This window comes from Corythoichthys intestinalis, chromosome 10, assembly GCF_030265065.1.
Source record: "Corythoichthys intestinalis isolate RoL2023-P3 chromosome 10, ASM3026506v1, whole genome shotgun sequence".
In the NCBI taxonomy this organism is placed as follows: domain Eukaryota; kingdom Metazoa; phylum Chordata; class Actinopteri; order Syngnathiformes; family Syngnathidae; genus Corythoichthys; species Corythoichthys intestinalis.
In genome coordinates, this window is record NC_080404.1 from 21,188,544 (window position 1) to 21,203,715 (window position 15,172).

A 15,172-nucleotide genomic window follows, 5' to 3' on the forward strand; every position below is an offset into this window, starting at 1 on the left:
CAGCGCCAGTACCCGGAAGAGACGTAATCCAAGAGAGGCTTTTTCGAGCGCAGCACCCTAGTCCATTTAGTTTCATTGCCGTGGCGGCCAGCGTTTTAGTTGTGGGTTTTTTTTGTCCAAGAAAATGAATCGTGTTGGGTTAGGGTTTATGTGTTACGTGTTGTTGTGAAAGACAGTTTTTGACAGACTGAATTTTGCATATCCCATTTTAAGGCACATTTTTGGTGTTTAAATCTCAAGTGAGCCAGACTATTTTAATTTTAGCCAAATAAATTAACCTGCTGCCATTGACGGTGCTTAACGTCCAATCCATATTGACTGGGAGTACTATTATTAGTACTACTATATTAGAAAGTAGCTTCTGTTGAAAATGTTTGGTGTTTAAAAAGTAAGCACATACCCGACTGGTCATTTATTTGCTTCTCATCACTCTTTTCTTCATTCTCAACAGGGTCTTGATGAATATTTGTCGAAACATTCACAACTACAGCCTTTGATTTCTTCTTTCTACTGCTTCGGCCTTCTAGGCTGCTGTCATTGTCAGCCTTCCGTTTCTTTTTAACATCACACTTCACTTGCGCCTCTGTTAAACCTTGCTTCTGCTTTCTTTTTGCCTTCTGATGCAATTTATCAAGTAACAACAGGGATCGGGACTCCTTCGAAATACTCCCATCATCTTCATCTCCAAGATACCTACAACAAACAGAGAAGTAGCGTCAATACATTTTTCAAATCTCTCTTTTATTAGGTTAGTCTTTATAATAATTCAGCGTTAAAACTAAATACCGCATATTCAAGCATAATTTGTGCTATTTCTCAATTTACACAAGCATGTTTACAGTCCTCTGCCTGGTTACGCTCATGCTATTTTCAGAAAAACCTTTCCACAAGATGCCATATTATGATAATACCATTTGGGGAATAATTTTCACACACAATATATTAATAGTAGTAATATTTTGTATATTTATTCCTTCCCAACTGACACACACAATAAAAATCAACGAATCACACGTTGTTGAAATACAACTGTGATTATACCCTTAGCCATGAAGCTTTCTCGAACCAACTGGATCAAGTTGTTCAATGCTTCATGAGGCTTCATCTCACCATTACCATCACGCTTAGTAGTACTAAGCGTACTTCAGGGTGTCAGGGAAGGCTGAAGCCTCTTAAAATAACAAACTGCAAAACTTTCAAAGTAAATTAAATAATGAGTGACCGTTCTTACCTGTTCACCAAAAACAAAGACATTCCCACCCACAAAAATGTATAAATTTCGTCCCGTAAAGAGCCGACATGCGCCTACAATTATGTCGCGTTGTATATTACGTCACTTCCGCCATAAATACCGCGACCAGCACAAGAAGAAAATGAAGCACATGTCATGAATGAAGAAGAGCACCCGCAGCAGCAATGTCTGACATGAGAATGATGATTAAATAATGAGTGACCGTTCCTACCTGTTCACCAAAAACAAAGACATTCCCTCCCACCAAAATGTATACATTTCGTCCCGTAAAGAGCCGACATACGCTTCCACACATGTCGCGTTATATAGTGCGTCACTTCCGCCATAAATTCCGCGACCAAGCACACGAAGAAGAAAAAGAAGCACATGAGGAAGAGCACCAGAAACAGCAATAACAATGTCTGACATTAGAAGTAACGTGGAAGAAGTTCGTAATCGGGTTATTTTACAAGAATTTAGCGTGAAAAATGTGAGTTTTGTCCTGGTGTCAGGTCTTGCATAAATATTGGTTTTCATAACCTGATTTCCACGATACAGTACTTGAGCGGAACCCATTGCCTTATAATTCAGATTGCAGCTTCTATTAGTCTTCAGTCGGTGGATTTAGTTTTCCAATGAAATATATTTTAAACCTCTCCTCACAACGTCAATGAACGAGCTATTCTAAATAATTAATTTGTTGTCTTCAGGTTCATACGACCAATTTCCCTGGAAACTACCCTGGCTATGATGACACTTGGGATATGCGCACATTCCAAAAGGTACTTTTTGATTGCTGAAGGGCTCCACATGTTTGAAATGTAAATCATTTGAATTCAATTTAAAATACTTTGATCTAATTGAAAATGAGGTTGACCTATTGTCGAGTTTTCAAAGGGCGGGGCCTGCTTTATACTCAATATTCACGATTGCACTGTATTGATAACATGCTGACATATTTTCCAGAGCTTCAGAATTGATGTTGCACAGATGACCGATAACTTGATGGAGTTTGATATGGTGGGGATTGACGCAGCCATTGCCAATGCCTTTAGAAGGATCTTACTAGCAGAGGTTTGTACCATATGCATATATTTTTCATTTATATGGTGACATGGAATCTTTTATTCAGACCAAATTGTCTCAAAATATTTTAAGCGTTGCATGGTTGGTACTGGTCACAAAATTTGGCCAAACACACCCAAAATCCTGCCTGATTTTATCTGCACTAACCTTCTTGGAACCCATGTTTATTTCCCTCACAAGAAAATCCGCCATGCGTCCGTCTTGCGGCAAAACAAAGAAACTGCAGCGCTGTCATAAATCATCGTATTTAGAGCATGTCGTCGAATGTAGAAACATGTTGAGTCAAATTTTACACCGGATGTCGAAAAGATCGCATGTCAAGGTATCACTGCAGGGATTCCCCTATATTCAACAGATTGTGGCGCACCGCCACACTAAAATGAAAGCCGCCACGCCTGGCAAATGAGATGTATTTTATTTATTTATTTAAATAAAAAAAAAATTTTAAGGCCGCTTCAAACTAGCGGCAGCCGAGTGGGAGGAGTTCAGCGGACACCTATTCATTGTGTATTGTAGCCTAATGTTCGTAACTATGCAGGCCCCCCCTTAAGAGACGCAAGGGGAACGAGTAGGAAGAATGGGAGAACGAGCGAGATAGCGAGAGATAGCGGTCGCATGTTGTAGCAGCCCGCTGTTATTTTGTTATTGTTTTTCTTTATTATTGTTACCACAATAAAGTGGGTAAGCAAATACAGACTTCTCTCCTTCTTGCCCATATCCGGGGCATTACAATAATTTGGATCGGACTTTTCGGCGAAAGTGGGCGGTGGACGGCCGTCTAAAGCAAACTTTGACTAACTTGCGCTGAGAGACTGCGGAGAGGCGGGGCCCAAAATAAAGCCTTGCTCTATTTTCAGAGCGTTGGTCACAGTAAACGATTTATCAGTTCAAGCAGAGTAAAATGATACATATTCACGGTACAAGAACGTCGTTTCTGTGTCCATCGATTGGTAAGAAAAGGCTGTTTGTACGAGTGACGTGTGGGCGCTCCCGTCAGGGGGGACATTTCACGTGGAGTGGCTATTTTTCGGCACAACACCGGCGCGCCAACTTCAGACAATTGCGGCTGACGAAACTTTGATAAATGCGCCCCCCCACCCAAATTTCGCGAGCTCTGGGACACTCGAAAAATGACTCTCATACCTCTCCTTGCTAAGTTAATGGTACCTCGACGTGCCTTTGTGTGGAAATTTAGTTTACGAACAACGGGGAAAAAACTATTCACCTTCTCACCGAATCAAGTAAAACTCTTTACACGGCTATTAGAATTCCCCCAGTGCTCTAAATGGGTCAGTTGACAGAAGGACTGTTATTGTTGTGGTAATGTAGTACTTATGAGGGTCAAATAAAAGGAAAAAGGAGGACTACGACGGTGGTCTGCAACCCGCGGCTCTCGGGCCGCATGCGGCTCTTTAGCGATGCTTCGGAGCTTTTTTTTTTTTAAAATGGAAAAAGATGGGGGAGGGAAATATATTTTTTTGTTTTAATAGGATTTCTAGGAGGACAAACATGACACAAACATTCTTTCAATTCATTAATATTGTAATGAAGTTAAACTTGTGGTGGCATAGTACAACAGAGTAGTCACGTGGTGCGTCATGCTCTATAGGATCCACTGCAGGGAAAACAAACATTTAATCATGAAGGCTAATTACGTATTTCTATAGTAGGCTAATATAGCTAGTATCGATAATTATAAGGCTTGTAAAAGGCTTTTAATTTTTTGTGGCTCCAGACATACTGTATCAGTTTTTTTTGTGTTTTTTTGGGGGTCAAATATGGCTCTTTCAACAGTTTGGGTTGCCAACCCTGAGTCACTACGAGATGTAAGTCGTACTATTGCCACGAGAAAAAAAGTCGCATTAGTACATCGGGTAACGTAGCTGTAATCAGCTACGCATTTTACATACATGTACTGTAGCTGAGAGGTACAACATTAGCCTGGCTAATGAAATATTTCAAATATATCTTTGTTATGGTTCTTCTTGGGGGAAAAAATGAAGAAAAAAAAATTCGCTGTGGCACGACATGGTGAGGCTGTCCGACTCCGATGCAGCCCACCACCACAGCTTCAAAAAATCCTAGGGGAAACACTGCACTGTATTAAAGTTCGCAACCTTGCCTTCCTCTTTTGGCTTACAGATAAGCGCTTTGCAACGGAAACTCAAGTTGCGTGGTCATACCAATTTTGCATTTCAGTCAGAAAAGACAGAGGCTAACAAACCACACATCAACGCTACCGATGATCATTTGAACATAAAGCATGTGTAGTCTAATACATTTGTCTTTTGCATAACGAAAAAAATGTAATGAGTACGTGCTACAAACGTAGGGATTTAAAATAGTTTGTGATGGAATAATATTCTACATCTTAAATGTTGTTCCGGTGCAAAATGATAATTATGCCTGGAAAATAACCAAAATGTTGATCACCATAATGTTTAAATAATGCCAAAAAGTGAATTGGGATAGAGACAACATGCCTTTTTAATTCCGTGACTTCCAATAAATGGATAGCGTAGTTGGAAACGGCAAAATCTTAAAGCTTACTTTGATTTATCGTATGAACAAACTGCCCAGCGAAGTCAGAATTAATCAGCAAAGACGCTTAGATTTACCATTTACAATTTGTCTAAGCAGCTGAACAGAATGGCGGTTTTGTTTTTTTCTAAACCTTGGTATAACTTGCAACCAGTCACGGGCCCATGCCCTATCTGAGTGCTTTGTGTACATTACAGAAAGTATTAGTCTACTTTAAGATCTTTAGATTTTTTTTTTTGTGTGTGCTTCTAGGTCCCCACCATGGCTATTGAAAAGGTTTTTATTTACAACAACACATCTATTGTCCAAGATGAAGTCCTGGCACAAAGACTAGGCCTGATACCCATCAAAGCTGACCCATTTCTGTTTGAGTACAAAACCATTGGTAAGCCCTAGTACATTTTGTGTGCAGTGGGAGAAATACTATTTAAACATATGATGTGTTGTACGGTCTTCGGTGCATATTTGCACAGCCTGCACCTCTTGTCTGATCTGCTCTGGTAGATCTTGGTCTTGAGGGCCCTTTATATGAACTATATGGCGTTGTGGTTTCAGCCAAGGATCATACTCATGACTCATGTCATACTGATAGCACGCTTAATTTTTAATTTTATTTTTAAATACTAGAATACTGCACAGTGCATACTCACTTGAATGTATAACATTCACACACTCACTTGAATGTATAACACTGGTTAACACTAAAGTTACTGTCCAAATTTTGTTAGCTGATTTATAGTAATTTTAATGTGCTGAATCAAAAAATCACATTGGTTTTGCTCAGTCAGGTAATCTTTCTGAGCTATGATATATTTATTTTGAGAGGTTTTTGTTTATTATTGTTCTCACGCCATTTGACGGAATATTATTGTGAGTGTGTGCGTGAATGGTTGTGTGTCTCCTTGTGCCCTGCGATTGGCTGGCAACCAATTCAGGGTGTCCCCTGCCTACTGCCCGAAGTTAGCGGGGATAGGCTCCAGCACCTCCGCAACCCTCGTGAGGAATAAGCGGCATGGAAAATGAATGAATGAATTAATTATTTTATATTTATAGCAAAAAAAAGAAGTAGAAGCAGTTCACACAAGTGACAGAAATGGGTTCGAGTAGAAGATCTTGTAAGAATAAACCGGACATATTTTCTAACATCTGCGGTAATTACACCATTGTTCGTAACAGGAAACCAGTCACAAGGTTTATAAAGCATGCTTACCATGCTGATGCTGCTTTGAATGAGAAATATTAACAAAAATCAACTGATGAAGTCACAAAAATGTAATCAATTTAGACAGAAGCTCAGATTTTTAAAAATAGCATAAAAATCTGACCTGATTGAGAAAAACTGTTGACATTTTTTTATTCAGTGGTACAAGTGGTCAGTAATTAATGTGAAAAAAAAAAAAGACAACTTTCAAAAAAAAGTATCATCCATCATCATCATTATCGCGGCTTGGTCAAACAAAGGCTTAAAACTAGGGTTGTTCTGATCATGTTTTTTGGCTCCCGATCCGATCCCGATCGTTTTAGTTTGAGTATCTGCCGATCCCGATATTTCCCGATCCGACTGCTTTTTTTTTTGCTCCCGATTCAATTCCAATCATTCCCGATAATTTTTCCCGATCATATACATTTTGGCAATGCAGTAAGAAAAAAATGAATAAAACTCGGACGAATATATACATTCAACATACAGTACATAAGTACTGTATTTGTTTATTATGACAATAATTCCTCAAGATGGCATTTACAGTACATTATTAACATTCTTTCTGTGAGAGGGATCCACGGATAGAAAGACTTGTCTTTGTATATTGTGACTAAATATTGCCATCTAGTGTATTTGTTGAGCTTTCAGTAAATGATACTGCAGCCATGGCCCAATGCATGATGGGAAGTGGAATCATGATGGGAAGTAAAACCATGACTGTGCGTTGGGAAATAACTTATGGTATTAAAACAAATATCAATTGTTGCCTTGCTTCCCCTCATTGCTTCCCATGATATTTCTAAGCATAGGGAGAGGTATTGCAAGGTTTGAGCCAACTGAAGAAAGGCTCCTAATGCTGCCAAAATTCATTCTACTCATTTAGCCATGCCTTTTATCTCTATATAGGTAAAACGGCGTTTTTACAGTTTGAGCGCGACAATGAGTAAGCGAGTCGTGTAGCACATATATTAATAGTGTTAGTGTTAAATAGTTTAACGTGACACATTTATTAACAAAGTAATTGCCGCCGTTATTGGGATATTTTTGATAACCCTCCCTTAAGCCTAAACTAAAGACTCTGGATGAGTGTAACATATTATGTCTGTAACGTTAAATACAATTAGAAAACGATTTAATTAAAATATATATATATTAAAAAAAAGGCATGGCCGATATTTTTTTTGCCGATTCCGATACTTTGAAAATGACGTAATCGGACCCGATCGATCGGGATGCCGATCTCTACTTAAAACCTTTGTGAAATGGGAAAAAATAGTGAATTCAGGACAACTTTCTTTTACTTGCCTTCCTACCTGGTATAGGTGAAAATAAATTAATAAAATCCTCTATAACCTGAGACTTAAGTCACTCTCAAAGGCAAAATGTTGTTGTTTTAAATATTTGTTCAGTTATTATTGTTACGTCTCCTCGGTATAATGGAGTCGTGATTATTGTTCCGGCATTTCATCTGTGAAACTGGGGCACTTCCGTTACTAGTGTAGGTGTAACACTACCTTTTACCTCATCAACAGTCGACTTTCATAAACATTTTTAGCCAATAATGACTTGCCTATCCAATTGACAATTGTTTTCTTTATTTCTGAAAAATCCTTAGTATGGAAAGATTTTTGTTTTTACTGCCTATTCATGTTTTTGAAACACACCCAGAATGAAATTAATAACACCCAATACTTGAACTACATAATATATTGATTAGCGATTGACAGGCTTACAATTATACAGGTTTGCTGACTGACAGTTAGGCACCTATGAACACAATTGTTTTTTCACGAATAGATGAATTATTCGTCACACTTCTGTATTGTCTTTAGTAACACTTAATGATTGTAATTTATGGGAGAAATACACGAGGACTACTGTATTCTCTTATAATTGTATTGTAGATAAGGATTCTGCAGAGGAGGACGTTTCAGAAATAGACACAATACAACTTTCCCTCAAGGTTAAATGTACCAGGAATGTGAAAGCAAGCAAAGATTCTTCTGATCCACAGGAACTCTATTTAAACAACAAAGGTAAGAGCAACCCTAATAACAAAAATGGAATTCAAATTTTGGACTTCACAATCCAATGCTTAACGTGTACAAGGATTGACTGATGTACAGTGGTACCTCGCGATATGAAAGCTTCGGTACACAAATTAATTTTAACGAAAGGTTTTTCTAAGCTTTTTTCACTCCATATTACATAAAATTATTCAGCATACAAAATATAATTCGTACAATAAAACATACGTAATTCCCGTTCGCTGAAAAATTTAAAAGTCGTGCCATATGATCCTATTGCTCTATTGGCCAGAATCTTTCCTTGTAGTGGTGGGGAACAATCGATATTGCAATAAATTAAACGAAAAAAATCATGTTACTAAAGCCACTCCGGAACAAAGTAATTTCGTATCTTGAGGTACTACTATATTGATTTTCGTAAAGATTGCTGCTTCATATTTCGATCATTGTTCGGTGTTGATGTTATTTTCAAAACCTTGGACCACCGCATTACTCTTTTATCTGTAATGCTTTTTATCGTTTATTTTTATGGGAATGGATTCATTTCGAAATTAAACCACAGTACTATTGGCAAATTTCCACTGACCCATTTGACTTTCTGAGAATTCCAGAATTAGCATAGGGTTCACTACAACTATAATTGCAACATTTCTATCAAGGAAAGATCAGTAATACTTGAAAGTAGTTCAGCCGTGCCATTGCGGAGGTCTCGGTTGGGGGCCTCAACATTGCATCTCTGCTTTTTGCAGGTGATGCAATTCTGTTGGACCTGTTGCACCTATTTTTGTTGTTTTATGCAAGATTAATTTTGGATCCAATTACTTTTAATTTGTCACAATTATTAAATACTCTAAAAATATTTGGTAGTTGCATTTCTAGCTGGAATGCATTGGTCTCAACCATGGACGCTTCACTGCTCGAGTATTGAATGAGTCAACTGGCTTTTTTTCCCTACAGTCTTGAGGACAATTGATTTCATAATTGTCATTTTCTCTAGTCTATTCCAGAGACATTAAGTGGGTCCCAATTGGTAACCAGGCTGATGTGTTTGCGGATTCAAGTATTGGACCAGTACATGATGACATCCTTATAGCGCTGCTCCGGCCAGGACAGGAACTTGACATTGTTATGCATTGTGTCAAAGGAATAGGTAAGATCTGCAAAGTAGAACGTACCATATTTTAGTGCTGTCACGATTAATCGATTGACTCGAGTAATTCGATTAGGAAAAGGCTTTAAATCAAATTTTGCTGCTTTGAGGATTCGTGTAATTTGTTTTGAAAGTGTTTGCATTTAGTTTTACTGATTTGGGTGGATATACTGCCCTCTAGTGGCAACAGTGAATATGACACAACTCATCTAAACTGGGTTAATCCAGCTGCTCCCTGTTAAAACCAACCTAAGTTTTTGTTTGAGCTAATATGTTTGTTCATGCATTCGTCGTTTAGTTTAGAAGAATATTTAGCAGTTTTTTGTGGGAATTTGTATTTGAATAATTTGTTAAGAGCTTTGTTTAAAAAAAAAAAAAGCATTTTATAGCATTTAAGCTAGCAGACTTTTTCTATGCACGTTGGCCAATTTTTCTTTTTTTGTACTTAGAACCGCATTATTTTTTTGTTTATACCGTTTGAGGCTAAGCTCAGGTATTTAATTTTTTTAATGCATTTATTGCTCGTGTGAAATGAAAGTGCAAATCTACATCGATTGAAGAAACACTATTTGTATTCGCATTTACCAGTAGTGCTCTTTTGAAAGTGCAGTCTTAGCAAATACAGATAAATGTTATTGCAAGCATAAACACTTTTTCTTTTGTTTTACATCTCTTAAAATATATTCTGCAACGCAATAAATGTTTGTAATCCGATGACTTGATTATTCGAACAAACCAATCAATAGATTAATCAATTACCTAAATAATCTATAGCTGCAGCCCTACTGTATTTTAAAACTTCCACTCATTACAAGTGAACACAAACATAAAGCACTAAGTATTATTGGGCGCAAAATACGGTAACATGCATGCACGCTAAAAACATAGCTAACATGCATTAAGAGTGTGACCAATATTTTGAAAAGATGATATATCGCGACACTTTGTAGCCCAAAAGGTTGTCGATATATCTTTTTAAAAAGGTGTCTGTTTATTAAAAAAATGAATAAAAGGAACCAACAGTTTGCTACCAAAATCTTCCTTTAGAATAGTGTCTGTTAGCTCACTGGTTGCCATTGATGGCGCTAGACATCCAATTCATTTTGACTGGATTGGACGTCTAGCGCCATCAACGGCACTGAAACCAGAGCATTTACAGGTTACTTCCTCTTGATTTTGAGTCACTTCCTATTCGTTTGGGGACATTGAGTCAAATCCTTTTCAGTAACTCAAAATCAACAGGAAGTGTCCTGTAAATGCACAAAAATCAACAGGAATTGACCCGTTAATGCCTCAAAAGGAAAACAAAGTGGCCGAAAATCAACAACCACTTGGACGTCTGCTAGTGATAAACTCATTGTAATTCACAGCAGAAGGATGAAATAAGCTTGTGTTTATTAGCTATCGATATTTTTTTTTGTTTGTTTTATCGCCACATTGTGAGATCACCGTTATCGTGAGCATTGTATCGCAAATCATATTGTATCGTGAGGTACCGAGAGGTTCCCACTCCTAGCATGCATGCTAGCTAGCTTACAGTTATTGAGTTCTTATTTTTCGACTAAGTGTTTGCGATAATTTTTAGTTTTACATAGCAAATTAGAGCACTTGATTGGCGGTCAGAGTGGAACATAAAATGCAGTTTTTAAAATGTTTTCGTAAGGTAAAAGGTGTTTTATTAATGTAAAAAAACATTCAAGGCTACCTAATTATTTGTGAAAAAGTAACTGCCCCCTTCCTAAAGCATGATTTAACTAATGATTTAGCTAATCACAAAATGATGAATTCAGATAAAATATTTCCAAAAATGTCAAGTAAATAATAAAAAAGAGCATCCCAGAGTGGGCGTAACACAAAACAATTAAGAAGCACTGTATTAATTACAGAAATGTTTCTGTTCTACAAACAGGGAAGGACCATGCTAAGTTCTCACCTGTGGCAACAGCAAGTTACAGACTCCTGCCAGAGATCACCCTCCTTGATACTGTGCAGGGAGAGAAGGCAGAACGCTTAAAACGCTGCTTTTCACAAGGAGTTATAGAACTGGAAGAAGTTAACGGTAAGATTGCCTTAACATACAAGGGACAATATGTTTGTGTCTGCTGTTTGTTTTGTCAAGGGCTAGGGATGCATTTCCCCTGTTGATGTCGTACATGTCGCATTTTTGCGAACATACGTTCACAGTGCAGGGCATTGTTGTTTTTGTCACCATAACGAAAATATTTCATCAAAAACAATTTTTTCATGACGAGACAATAACTAGCTCCAAACGTGCCATCGGAGACAACAATATAATAAGACGAATGCCAGTTTCCTCGGTTACCGGTGTCCTCCCCATACTTGCTTTTTTTGAAACACTTGGTAAAATTTGTTTTCTTATCTTGGCGAGAGAGAATATGCAATGTTGCTTTAAGCCTGAGTTATGCTTCTGCGTTGCGGTGACGGGGTAGCAACTACGACATCAATGAGCCATCGATAGTTCTGCGGCAAGGGAACGCGTTGCTCTGTAATTCACCGCCAAGCCACTAGAGGGGTGTGGCGTTGTGTCTGTACGGTTTTGGGGGACTGCTGTTGACTTCCTCTAGTTTTCTTCCGGTTACACAACAATGCCAACGGAGATGGAATGCTTGAATGTGGATCTTCAGCTCATCAATATTGAGCAACAAATGTTGATCATACAAATGTTGAGGCGCAGACAACGCAGAAGACTGTTGCGGAGGTGTTCGTTAGAATGTTTGTAAATGGCGGTGATTTCGCGCTAAACCTGAAACGACAGTCTAAGCGGACCAATCAGAGTCCATTTGCGTCACGTCACCATGCGTTGACGCGACGTATAGTCAGAATTTTGTGGAGCTGCACGACAGGCTACGGCAGAGGGTTGTAAATCGGGTCTGCCTTGACAGCGTAGGTCTGCCGCACAAGCATAACTCAGCCTTTAGCCTTTACAGGTCTGTTCTGAGTGATCATTACACTCTAAATGTAACCCGTAGCATTAGCTTCAGCGTGGCGAGTGTATCGCTTACAGTCTGTGGCGTCCAGGTCGTTAAAATTAATGGGGAAATAATACTGTTTGAGTGTGTATTATCATAGTAAGACTGAGACCACAATTAAAAGGGTTGCCAAAAACAACACTGGTTCAGAGGTGTCGTGTAGATATTCAATTCTTACCTACATTCGAATGAGCATAACATGGAATTGATAAAATTACAATTGGACTTTACACTAATGAAAAAAACAGCTACAATTTTGGGAATAAAAAATTGAATGGCTAATATCAGAGGAGCCTGCAGAGTTTTTAACAATTAAGGTTATACAATGTCATATTTGGTTTTTTACAGGGAGCAAAATTGCTAAAGTAGTGAACAGTCGCTTGGATACATGCAGCAGAGAAGTGCTTCGCCATGACGACTTGAAGAATGTGGTGAAACTTGGACGAGTGCGAGACCATTTCATCTGTACGTTAATTTCTTTATTACATTTCACATGCACACGAACGTGTGAACTATTATGGCTATTTATTAGTCCCTATGAGGCAATCTCTCATTAGCACAAGGGAAAACAAACAAATGAATGACTTGTGAATTGAAAATTTAACCAAGCCGGTCCAAGAAACATTAAACAATGAAAAGTGCTACAGAAGATGTATGAATCAGTAACTGTCTATATGGACACATTTATTGTGATTAAAAGGCTGATCAGAATAAAAATGCTTCATGTACACACCGTCACTCGTGAACCCACACGAACAGATGTTCTATCCTGTCCAAGCTCAAGGCTTACGTGTTTTGAAATACATGGTGAGATTTGTTTTCCGATTTTGGCCAGAGAATATGCGATGTTGCTTTAGACTTTAAAGGTCTGTTATCTTGGCGAGAGAGAATACACAATGTTGCTTTAGCCTTTACAGGTCTGTTCTGAGTTATCATCACACACTAAATGTAACTCATAGCATTAGCATTTAGCGTGGCAAGCGTTGTCAAACTCTCGGGCAATTTTTTTTTTTTTTTTTTTTAACGTACAGTTCATGGCGTCCAGGTGGGTATAATTATTGAAAATAATATACTGTTTTCCTGCTGTGTGTCTATTATCATCACCAAGTTGGCGTTGTCCTTGTAGACGGTACAGTATGTGCTCGTCTGTAAATGTTCAATCGACATTTTTGGAAACCTTTAATTATCTTTGGACTAAAATTTTGAATTTTACAGACGAAAACATTGATTAATTGTTGACTAAAGTATTTTAGTCCAAAGGATGGAAGACAAAAATTAAGGCTGCCAAAAACAACACTGAGTGAAATGCAGTTTAAAATAGGCCTGCAATGACCACATTGTCTGATGAAACTTGCGAGATTCCAGGTGGATAAGAGCCTGATGAAAATGTTTTATAATTCTATTGAATCTGTTATTTCTTTGTTGATACTGTGTCGACACGGGAACCTTGCCTCAAAAAACAAAAACTCCTTAAAGAGTCTATGTTGCCAACTTGACGACTTTCTCACTAAATCTTGTGACTCTCCAAAGCCTGTTGGCAACTTTATTTTGTCAAAATTGCCTTGCGACATTTCTAGCGGCTTTTCTTGGGATTTTTTAAAACTCACTTTTTGCCTCTCCCACAACGTTATTCCGCTCTCCAACAGCGTCCATTACAACTACATGCAAGTAGACATTTATGCAAATTAGGTGATGACGTCGGGTAGTGACTTTCAGGACAGCCAATAGCTACTTTCCATGCTGGGGTGTCGGAAACTCTCTGTAGAGTATCGTGTGTGCGGCGTCTGAAGTTAGACTTCAAGAGGAAATTTTTAAAACACAGATGCAGATACTCATTTTCAGAGGTTTTAATAAATTAACAAATATAGATGTCAAAATTCAGTCATCACTCAATTTGACCTGGGTTATTCATGAAGCAGTGGGGAGAAACTGGAATTGGAGGGAATTTCCCTTTAAGGGCGCTATCATTTTTCTAAAGGCCTGTTTCATGAGTTCATTGTTTGTTTTCAAATAACACTGTGGAAGCTTAATCCAAAAGCAAAGTCTGATTTGATTCAGTTGCAGAGGAGTACCAACAATTTTATCCAAATGTATATATGTTTAAATTAATCTCTACAAATATTATTGATTTTGCTTTAATATTTTTTTCCCCCAGTTTCTGTGGAGTCTACAGGAATCCTGCCCCCGAACGTCCTGGTTGCAGAAGCTATCAAAGTCCTTATGGCTAAGTGTCAGAGATTGCTTAATGAACTGGACTCTACTGATATAGAGTGAATTAATCTTGTACAATGAGGTTTTCTGTGGAATTGTTCTTTTAAAACCTTGTGTTTGCAATAAAAGTAATTGAAAACCATTTCTTTTGCTTTTTTGGCACAAACGCTTCAATGTATTTTATGTTTTTTTATTTATTTTTTAACCTGTCCTGTTCAGTTGCTTCAACATGGAGCATGGGAATCTGAGTACGTTTTTAGACTGAACAGTTTTTCTGTACCACATTGGTATTTGGTGTACTCCCATTGTGGTTTTCCATATTATATTGTTCATTCAGAGAAAGCATCTGGACACAAAATGGTTTTGAAGGGACAGAGATGAGAACAAGAAATAGTTAAACGTTAAATACACTGTATATGAATAATATACAGTATGCAAAGGTGGATACTAGTAAGGTGGTAACATTTATTTGAGGAACTTCTAAAGAAAAAGGTACAATTTAAGTAGGTTCACCATGCCATACTTTTTACTTGAGTAGATTTGGGAAGAAGAAACGTTACTCTTACTCCGCTAGAGTCATCACATTTTTCGTCTTTATTGTACATACAGTGGGGCAAATAAGTATTTATTCAACCACTAATTGTGCAAGTTCTCCCACTTGAAAATATTAGAGAGCCCTGTAATTGTCAACATGGGTAAACCTCAACCTTGAGGGACAGAATATGGGGGGGG

At 37.9% G+C, this 15,172-nt stretch overlaps 2 protein-coding genes across 4 annotated transcripts in view; one reads left to right on the plus strand and one right to left on the minus strand.

Moving 5' to 3' along the window:
* The window catches only part of ddx51 (DEAD (Asp-Glu-Ala-Asp) box polypeptide 51), a 99,948-nt gene extending 98,401 nt beyond the window's left edge, over positions 1-1,547 (minus strand). For 2 of the 3 annotated variants that reach the window (XM_057847420.1, XM_057847422.1), the window contains exons 1-2: positions 1,464-1,547; positions 401-693 (exon numbers count right to left, since the gene is read on the minus strand). In XM_057847420.1, coding sequence (XP_057703403.1) covers positions 401-693; positions 1,464-1,510 — 340 coding nt within the window. In that variant the 5' untranslated portion in view covers positions 1,511-1,547. Of the gene's footprint in view, positions 1-400; positions 694-1,231; positions 1,372-1,463 lie in introns of those variants that run through there. The other variant, XM_057847421.1, reaches the window with a different exon arrangement.
* Positions 1,548-1,575: 28 nt separating this feature from the next.
* Positions 1,576-14,555, plus strand: polr1c (RNA polymerase I and III subunit C). The gene is made up of 9 exons (XM_057847431.1): positions 1,576-1,721; positions 1,942-2,013; positions 2,198-2,305; positions 5,111-5,243; positions 7,967-8,098; positions 9,087-9,239; positions 11,149-11,298; positions 12,578-12,694; positions 14,385-14,555. Exons 1-9 carry the CDS (start codon positions 1,650-1,652, stop codon positions 14,501-14,503), a joined length of 1,056 nt encoding a protein of 351 aa, XP_057703414.1. The 5' UTR covers positions 1,576-1,649; the 3' UTR covers positions 14,504-14,555.
* Positions 14,556-15,172: the final 617 nt, after the last annotated feature.